This window comes from Physcomitrium patens, chromosome 13 (assembly GCF_059467195.1).
Source record: "Physcomitrium patens ecotype Gransden chromosome 13, ASM5946719v1, whole genome shotgun sequence".
In the NCBI taxonomy this organism is placed as follows: Eukaryota; Viridiplantae; Streptophyta; class Bryopsida; order Funariales; family Funariaceae; genus Physcomitrium; species Physcomitrium patens.
The window spans coordinates 12173808-12183967 of NC_143422.1; the positions used below are offsets into that span (position 1 = coordinate 12173808).

The 10160-nt window shown below is 41.7% G+C and overlaps 1 protein-coding gene across 2 annotated transcripts; it reads left to right on the forward strand.

Moving 5' to 3' along the window:
* Positions 1-3989: 3989 nt before the first annotated feature.
* On the forward strand, positions 3990-8541 carry LOC112290235 (BTB/POZ domain-containing protein At3g22104). 2 transcript variants are annotated; one of them, XM_024536325.3, is made up of 4 exons: positions 3990-5441; positions 5613-5694; positions 5905-7284; positions 7428-8541. In XM_024536325.3, the coding sequence occupies exons 1-4, from the start codon at positions 5302-5304 to the stop codon at positions 7848-7850; spliced, it is 2025 nt and encodes a 674-aa protein (XP_024392093.1). In that variant the 5' UTR covers positions 3990-5301; the 3' UTR covers positions 7851-8541. The 2 variants fall into 2 exon arrangements, with proteins under 2 accessions (XP_024392093.1, XP_024392094.1); XM_024536326.3 differs by having other exon boundaries at positions 4035-4310; positions 7428-8451.
* Positions 8542-10160: the final 1619 nt, after the last annotated feature.

Consider the following 10160-nt stretch of genomic DNA (forward strand, 5'->3'; position numbering starts at 1 on the left):
GCTGACCATGACACGATATATTTTATATTAAATTAAAAGTCAATGTTGTTCTTGTTATTATTATTATTGTATATGTGTGTGAATGTGAGTGTGTTATAAACCATGAAACTCATATAAATGCAAGTTTAACTTCAGTTGTTGTTTACCATGATTCATGTAACTAATCTGTGAAGTAATTCCATACAATTCCATCCTTTGTGCTTTGTCAAGGTATAAAGTACAAAATGATGCTTTTCTTGACAATTGTTAAAAATTAATGGTGCAAGTTGAGGACAAAGTTGCTCATTTTTGTTATTAAATACAATCACAATTAAACATATCTACATACAATAATGGCATTGAAGTGTAGGTTTGAATTCTCATGCATTTGAGATAGTAGTGGAGGTTTGTACTACTCTATGCCAAAAAAAGAACTGCATGAGAAGATGATTCATCAAAATATACTGATCCAATTACATTGATGTGAGATTTAGATGAGTTGGACTATTATCAACACATTGAACAAAAACTTAGTTTTGTATTAAAAAAAACAAAAAAAACAAAAAATAAACAATCATGTACAACAGTTTAAATTCTGATCTTTTTAATAACAATTAAAAGGTAATATAACCCCTCCAAAAAAAACTTAAAACAATAAAATAAAACTACAACTAAAATTAGTTTTACTCAATATAATACAAAAGCAATAAAATCACATCTTCTAAAATGTAGTCAACAACATTTCACATCAAAAAACATGAAATCCAAACTAACTACAATTTTATTATTATTTTTATTACACATGTCAAGTTGTATTATTCCTGCCAGAGTGACTTTGAATTACTTCAGACTTTTCACAAAATCTGACCTCAAAAAGGTGCATGGGCATGCACTGCAAATTTGGGTCACAATTCAGATAAATAAAAGAATGATGAAGGGTGCAGTTTAGTGTGATGGAAGTGCATGGTTTTGCTCAAGTCTACAACTCAGTTTAGAGCTGCATTGGAAAATCTGCTTTGAACATTTTTATCAATTCAACTATCATGGCAATTCAATTTTTCTTCTTCTGGAGCACATTAGAACCTTATTTCTCCATCCAACACAATTTTTTCCCAAAATTCAACCCCCCGGAGATAGCTGAAAAACCTTAAGTTGTCAGTTTAAGGTGTTTGGATGTTAATGTACTATATTTTGAGTACTAGAATCACAGCAGCCATCCCAAGCAAGCTACCAAAAGATTGAACAAAACAGGACCATTTTCAGAAGAATGTGTGTGTGTGTGTATATATATATATACATGTATGCGCTTTTTGAAACATAAGGGGACAGACCCCCTTTGCTGATTAATGGATCAGAGGAATATTTATGTGTGGGAGAAGTCGTCACCCTTAAGTCAAAATATTGTTCAACTTTCTTATCAAATGAATATGTGTTGACTTAAAAGCTATGCTTTTTTCCAAACCCATATGAGCAATCTTTCTAAACATGGATGTTGGTTACATGGACCCAAAAAAACAGAGGATGTAGATATGGTGTCAGTGCATTGTTTATTTTCTTCCCTACATTGTTTTGAAAGTAAAAAAGTATATCAATGAAAAAGGAGATAAACATATTACTGTAAAGCAATGAGTGGTAAATGTGGACAAATTTTCGTCATTGAACTTTGTCAATGCAATCAAGGATTTCCAAGTATAGTGATCACAATTAGGAGACAGGACACACATTAGCCTATGATGGGAAGGGGGTGGAATCATCTATTTTCCTCAGTGATTTAATTGTCTCATCAGATTCTCAGTGGATAATGCTCCCTCTGTATATATAACCTTAATTAGACCATCTTTGGTGTGTTTTCAAGTGGGCTTGATACCGAACACCCATTTGCCTCCACTGGTGGCTCTGTAGGCGGTTTATCCTCTTTGAAGCATTATTTGACACTTCAGCTCACAAAAAATGGAAAATAACTTCTTCCCGCTTTCTTGTTTCTGAATTATTTCTCAAAACGTAGAGTAACATAAATAAAGAAATTAAAGTGGACAGCGCAGGATTTCGGACAGTGCCCAATGCAAAGACTATGATATCTGAAACCCGGGATTTCCTGATCAGACACAAAGACGATGGAATGCTGTCAAAGTCTCTCACTTCATCTACTTCTGCTTCTGCTTCCTTTTCATTTAATACCGAAGGTGTAGGTCCATCACTTATATGCTCCACTATGTTAAAGTGGATGTGATACTACCCACTAATTGAATGAACCAGATATGAAACAGTATCGACAGATATCACTTGGGATAATTCGGCCTTTGATCGTCCCCCTATTCACAAACAAAGTTACGGTGGATGGGATCGTTTTTATACTGTGGTAATGCAAGGGGAAGTCAACTCGCCCCCTAAAGTGAAGTGATTAAGCAGCCTGCTTCGGGTCATTAACAGCAGATGATTGAACACCTCCACTATTGAATGTCGAAGTGAGGGAATGGAAGTCGCCCGGTAGGGCCAGTTGCTGTTAAGGTGGCAGATGGGAGAAAATAAAAATCAAACATAGAAAAGAAAAACACCGGCATTCATTGTTTCTCCCTTTGGGCAGAGTGCTCATGATTTCGAATAGTAAACGCAAATCATGAGCACTATCCATGTTAAATTCCCATGCTCTCGAGTTTGGTGATCTGTCGAAGGTCAGTCACCGGTTCCAGGGAACAGTAGGAGCTGATTAACTCTCGTGTGGTGGATGATTAATGGTAAACAAGAGTTGAAGATGGTTAAGTCAGGTTTGTTTATGTGTCGAGTTCGGTGAACTAGTAGACGTGGTCGAATATCTGACAATAAAAAAAAAAGGGTCATTGCACACGAGCGGTGTTACTGCTGAATAGATTTCCATTTCCGCCGCAAAGAAGCGCAGAGCTGAATGAGCGTTAGGGGGGTGGAGGGGGAGGGGGGGACGATTCAGTTTTGCTTCCAATTCGGCTGTCTCAATTTTTGGTTCAAATAGGGGGCTGCACCTTTCTCATCTCACCGACCCCATGGGCAGTGGGGAGAGCAATTAAAGTGAAAGGTTGGCCCCGCTGCTGCAAAGTCGGACGATTTTGTTTGTCACGAAGGTCGCCGAGCGTGCTATCCTTCGGTTATGTTGGATCATCCAATCGACGATCGCTTTACTGTTGCACTTCAATCATCACTGGCCGCTAAGCCTCCACAAGTCCTGTTGCTTCTGCGAGGTTGGATGGTTGCGGGAAAAAAGTGAAATGGGAAGCAGCATTAAATGGGGGAAACAATCATGTTGTGCGATCTTGAATTTATGGCGGTGAGGTAGTGGAGCAGTTTACGAAGTAAGTCACGGTGATGGCTGGATTCTAGAAAGCAGTGGATCGGAAGGTTGGATGGAACTCTTCAGTATCGACGGATGGCGGTAACTGCTTCGACTGGGTATGTCCTGTTGCTCTAGCAGAGTCCTGAGGCACAGAAAAATTCGAATCCAAATTAATAGTTCATAGTCGGGTACAACTGTGGACCTCTCCGTGGTCGACGTCTGGGAGCGGAATATGACTATGATACCGTATATGTATTGAATGAAGTTTCCTTTCCCAGGATTTCTGCCGTCAGGCTAGAGCGTGGTCAAACCAGCTGGGCGAGCTGGCGAGTGAATGCCGAATACTCGACCAGTAGGCACTTTTGTGAGTTTCGTCATTTTGGACACAGATTTAAGTACTAGTGTACGTGTACCATATTCTTGTACAGTTTATTTACCTCGGAGATTATGTATCACTTTATGAGGGTGATGGAGTGCTTGCAGGGGTATGGGGACGCCTTTGACGTTCGGAAAGCCTTGGCAGGAAGTACCGAAAATGGGTCATCACACCCAGTAATTAAAAGAGGTTGAATGGATTGATAGCATTTATCACTGAACTCAGCACTGGCAAGATTGCAATGTAGTGCGGTCATTGCGGGAGAGAGTTGAAGAGGGTGGAGTTAAAAGATCTCAATCAATCATGCTGCTGTAACTATTTTTAGGAGAGGTTAAGAGTGTACACAGTTACGGGGGTGGAATGACTAGATCTCGGAAGCTCAATTTGTGATTTGTCTGATAGGAAGAGAGAGTGAGAGAGTGATTGAGATTTCAAGGAGGTGGTTGGAGCCGAGTAAGAAGTGGTTCTGGAGTGTGATATTCTAACCAGCTCCTTACTGAGCAAGCGACTTATCCCTGACACCATCACCATTTTCTTTCGAGTGGCTTTTATCGCCTTCTTGCTGCGGATGCGTTGGAACTTTCTATTTCTTGCCGCGTTCTAACATTGGTCTCCCACATTCCGCCTTTGTGCACTCTCCTGGCTCAGCAGGTATCTTTCACTCGTCTATGTCGTCTACCTTTTGCCTCTTTTCTGCAACCTTGTTGCTTCGAACAGGAGGACATCGCTCTTATTGGGGTACATTTTAGCATAGTTTTGTTCTGATGCTGTGCAATTCACATTGTCTGCACCTTCTATCCAGTGCTTTTTGCAACGTCTACCTCCTCATACTTCAGGATCTACTTGGGTGAAGTTAGTACCGGCAGTTTGAATAGTTGGGCCTTGACGTTTATGGATAGATGTGAGAACACAATAGTTGGAAGATTAGACTCTGAGCTGAGGGTTGGGTTTTTGAATCGTTTGCGAGTTTAGATGTAGTCGCGGTGCGCCCTGGGCATTTCCTCCAGGTTATGATTTCACTTCAACCTAGCACCGAGAAGAGTGTTACTCATTTAGACAAGGGTGGCTGCACAGTGTGCTTGTTTTTACTACCGCGGCGTGTTATCTTGATTCTCTTGCGAATCAAGACGGGGGCCTTTAAGTATCAGCGTGCGAAAGTAACCTGTAGAATATGCGCTCGGCAATTGTTCACTATTTGCTGACTACTCTCCCTTTCCCTATCCCTCACGCACAGCACCCGATGGTTGGCCATAGGAGACAAATTCTTGAAACAAGAATGAGCCCTCGCTCTTAGATATATGGTTGCAGCTGCTGTGACCAGCTCTTCCAAGCGACTTCGATCACACATGCTGGCTTAGGTGGATCTTCGGAGCTAGATTTTGCAGCCTATTAACCCTGAATGGCCTTAAGCGCAAGCAGCATCGGGTTGAATTACCCATGAGCTCTCTTTCCTCGCTGCACTTCACAGGTCTTCTGAACATTCGCCTGTTTCAAAAAAACTAAGTGTCTACGCTGACATCCTATAAGTTTGCGAAGGTTTTGGGCCACACAGTGAAAGTCGCACAATGTGCGTTTTATAATTGGGAATGGGGCTTCATTAGTCGTTTCCGAACCAAGCTTTGAAGATCATAAGGCTTGAGAGATGGCTCCTTCAGTAATGGATTCTAGATTTTACCTGAGAATGGCTAGTTTCAACTTCAGTCTGGATCCTCTTCAGCGCTTCACGTTTAACACCCTTTCTCCACGTAAGGTCGATATCTCCGAGCCAATGCTAGAGTCACGGTAATCATCTGCTTCAACTTAAACACCTTCGTCGCCCCTAATTGCTACATCACTCTGATCTGAACACCGGAAGTCTGGTCTTGAATCTCTGGTGCACATGTTGCTGAACCAGGCACTTTCTTAGACCTTCCCACTTAGTTTCTAATGAAGTGAAGGTTTGTTATTGAACAGGGTGATTGACACGTTTGAGATGGCTTCTCCAAGCTACTTGGAAGTGGAAGTCAATGGAGAGAGGACATTTGTACTTGATAAGGTGAGCAGAGGATTCTACCCCTTGTACCTTCAGCAGGGAATCCGGTAACAGCATGTGGCTGACAAGAGTGGAATGTAATATGTGCTTCGCGCAATTTGTAATCTCGTTAGACTGCAATAGTTTACGTACTATTGTTCTAGATTTCTGGTATGTTTCCTCACCCACCTGCTGTAAGATTTGATGCTATTATCTCGCCACATTTGTTTGCAGACACCGCTGATTGAGCACTGCGAGCATTTTAGGAAGTTCGCAGAGGAGACGATTGAAGTTGACGTATATCCGTTGTCGCCGCCTAGGTCCAATCGCAAGCAACTTACACTTAAAATTGATGACTTGCCTGGGGGAGCTGATGCGTTTGAACTGGTGGCTAAGTTTTGTTACGACGATGCAAGCTTTAGTATCACCTCCACCAATGTTGCCATGCTGCGGTGCGCTGCTGAGTACTTGGGTATGACCGAGGCCATGTCGAAGGGTAACTTGATCCGAAAGACTGAAGAATATCTTAGGACAATGGTGTTCTGGAGCTGGGAGGAGTCGCTTACGGTTCTTCGGGCATGTGAGGAATTCAACCAAGCTGCAGAGAAGGCACACATTATCCAGCGATGTGCGAGTGCGCTGTCCGACAAAACCTCGCCATCGGCTTCTTTCGCCGTCGATCTCTCTAATAGTCCTCTACATCCAGCTACTGATGCCTACTTGGCTTCTTACTTCGTGTCAACTCCTAGCGGCAACAGCTCTCACAGGTCTTCCAAGGCCTTGTGCGAAACTTGGTGGTTTGACGATCTTTCCACACTCTCTGTGCACCTCATGGAACCTGTCGTGCGATACATGATCATTCACAGGGCAGCGGATAGCCGGGTGATAGCCAAATTTCTCCTTCATTACCTCCGATCTGCGTTACCAGTGCTTGGTTACAGCGCTGCATCCTTGTCCCCCATGAAGCTTCATGACGAGGGCGACGACGATAACTCTTTCAATCAAGTTGAAAGGATCCAACGTGAGGTAGTCGAAGTTGTTGTGAATCTGCTGGCAAATCTCGACAGGAAATCTGTATCTTGCAGGTCTTTGCTTGGTCTCCGGAGAATAGCTGTTGCTCTTAGAGCAGGAAAGCATTGCAGGAGAGACCTTGAGCGCATGATCGGCAGGCAGTTGGAAAAGGCAACTCTTGATAACATTTTGATTCCTGCCCTTCCTCCACGCAGTTCCTCGTTGTATGACGTTGATCTAGTTCTTCGCCTAGTCGAGTTTTTTCTCAAGGAGAAGGCTGAAGCTTTGCTGCTCACCTCGAAGTTCAACAGATCTGAGAGTAGCGAATCTTTGTATTCGGCGAGATCAGACAGCAAGTTCTCTTCGTTGTCGAGGACAAACAGTAGGACATCAGTGCCGGGAATCGCTATGAGTCCAGAGATTAGCACGCCGGTGCAAGTGTCGTTGCTTAAAGTTGGAGAGCTGATGGACAAGTACTTGGCTGAGATTGCAGCGGACACCTACTTGAAGCCGTCAAAGTTCCTTGCGCTTGCCGAGTCACTACCGGACTACGCTCGGCAGTCCGATGATGGACTCTACAGAGCAGTTGACATTTACCTCGAAGTATGTGCACTGATGTCCTTTGTTGATCTCGTTTGTTGTGTGAATCACAACCAACTCAAGATCCTTTCTATGTAACAGTGTAGAGTAGGGTGTATGCTAGTCGCTCATTATGAATGCTGAAAGTTTACATAATTCTCGTGCAGGCACATCCATTTGTAAGCGAGACGGATGCCACAAGGCTCTTTAAGGTGCTGAACTATCACAAACTTGGCCCCGAGACGTCCAAGGCCGCGTCTCAGAATCCAAGATTTCCTGCAAGTTTTGCGATTCAGGTGGCTCTCGTTCAGCACAACCAGCTCAAGTCAACGAGTGAAGGCTCGTTCCGCAGTGACAGATCCAGTTCCCCGTTCAAGAATGCTTCATCAAGAGCCGGCCAGCAAACAGTAGTCCACCTTCAGTGCTCTTCATTTGAGTTTACCCTTCGACAGGAGAAGAAGAAAAATGTCAAGAAAGTGCAGGCATTAAGGCCTGAGATTCATAACTCTTGCAAGCGCTCACGAGTGGACATGTCCAGCGGACTTCAACGACTAATGCAGCTGTTTCACTCCAAGTCAAGGCAACATTAGGATCCTGCTGCGTGCAGGTTTTTTTTTCCCACTTCGGAGTACAACTCTGTAAACAAACATCCCGCATTTTGTATATACTGAAAGAGCAAGATCATGTAACCTAATCTTCGGCATGGCTAGTCAAATTCGACGTATTGGTGGTCTGCACCGTGAGGCTTCGTATGGAAAAGCTCATTCTATGATCCCAGCCCAGCAGAAACGCGACTTTCTTTGCTGTTGCGGGTTCCTCCTTTCACTTCACCGACTTTACAAGCGCTTCATGAGCATTCGTCTTAATAGACTGGGGTATCCAACTGGAGGCCTCGATTCAACGAGGGATGAACATGCACGATGACTGGTTAATCTTCTGTAACATTATGACACACAAGTGTCCATGCTTGGCTGAACGGTTCTCCGTAATCTCAAGAAACCACAGTGTTTTCATACTCACCAGACTATAGTATCAGGTTCTACGTTCCATCCATGTATTACTAGCTCTTGAAATCGAAACTTTCCGTGCCTCCTTTTGGTAATCTTCAGTGGTGGCTTTGGCCATCCCCACTATTTTCTGTTCGTAGTGACCGCTTGTTTGGAAATCGAAGACTAGGTGCTATTCACTTGACTGATATGGGTACTTGGTCCTTTGTCTTCAAGGTTGTCTTAGAAGCAATTTGATTCACTTGAGTGAGTGCCGTTCTCATCTGTTTTCATACATTGCTGTTATCAGTGTTATTTCAAATGGCATCCTAGGAGTTTGTTTGTGAACATAATGCTTCTAGCTAACTAATTCTGGATCATGATCTTGTCATTTGGGTTTTCCTTTTTCCTCGTCAAATAGAACTATGTTTTTAACACAAGTTTCATATTTCCTTCACGACACAAAATCTAGGTTTGCTTATGGACTTGTCTGAACCTTTTTTTGTAAGAAGGTGTAGGATTCAAGCTTGTGCTTGTAGGGAGGAGCTATCGTACTTGAGCACATCGAACTGTATATCTAATTTAACTTTGATGTGGCTGAGTTCAGCCACTAGATATGCAGTCTTAAAAAATTCATATTAATCGGCTTCGACTGTAGAGGGAACAACTATTTGCTTGATAATATAGAATATAACAATAATTTCATTCCACTAAACGTAACATCGTAAGCATTAAATTAATCTGACTATCGCAACATGTACATCAATAATTTACTTTGAAATGTTCATGTGAGAAAACTGAACATCGTAGTTCAGACACAGTTTTAAAGAAAATGAATAATTATTTTTATCAATTTGAATGCTGTGGTTTTAAATGGTTTAAATTAATTTGCATTAAATATTGTGTTCAAATGCCATGAAAATAAGACCTACAATTGTTATTATATCGTAGATTTTCATGAAATATACATATCAGTATTTGATGTACATATTTATGTTGTATGAAGATATTTTACAATCAGTGGTTTTTGTATTTGATTATTTCACTTCATCAAACATATGTGACTCAAAAGATTTAAGATGTTCATATATCTGATTGAAGTACATGTAAAATGCATCCTAAAAAGTTATAAACTCATGCGAGAAACATGCACAAGTATATATAAACACAAAATATCGTGTATAAAATTAATAACTATACAAAAGTTTAACATATTACCCTTGAAGTACTCTAAATGTGTGCAGGTGAATATATGTACCAAGATTTGTGTATGCACATACTTTTTATTAAATATTTAAGGAAAAAAAAAAATCGAAACACAATTTGATATACAGATTATTTTTCACGTTTGCTTTGTTGGAGTAAAATTCCGTAGGAGTGGATTCTGGTGTGGAGCGAGATATGTGCTGATGACAACTGAGGGCGATCTCGTGTTGCAGGAGGAGTGCAGTGCTCGTGCAGTGGCGGTGCTGATCTCGAGTGTGGTACGATGACTACTAGCAAGGATCCAAGTTAGAATGGATGTTTAAGCAGGTTTGGGTTCTCCAGAACCGTTATTTGAAGACGTTTAGCTAATTCCTTAACTAAGTTTGCTCCAGGGCCTAAAAAGTGAAGTGAGTTGCATGTAGTTTAATGTAGTTTAAGGCATTGGGCGCCAAAAGTTTTGGCTGGAAATGGGTGAAGCCAATATTGGTAAAAATTGGAAGTGTGCAGAAATGTTTATATACGGTGGTGAATGGATGGAGACAAAAATGTGATAGAACAATTGTGACACTAGTATCCAATCTGATTTTGATGGTTATTCTTTAGGAGTTGGACAAGGCAAATGTGGTGAAGGGAATCATCATTTAGGAGATTTTAGGAGAAAGTGAGGCTTATACTTGTCCAAGTTGTTTGTGGGGATTCCCACCTGAA

Coding starts and splice junctions, on each gene's coding strand:
- LOC112290235 (XM_024536325.3), top strand. CDS start 5,302: ATGGCTCCTTCAGTAATGGATTCTAGATTTTACCTGAGAATGGCTAGT. Junction 5,442..5,612: donor GAGCCAATGCTAGAGTCACG/GTAATCATCTGC, acceptor GTTATTGAACAG/GGTGATTGACACGTTTGAGA. Junction 7,285..7,427: donor CAGTTGACATTTACCTCGAA/GTATGTGCACTG, acceptor ATTCTCGTGCAG/GCACATCCATTTGTAAGCGA.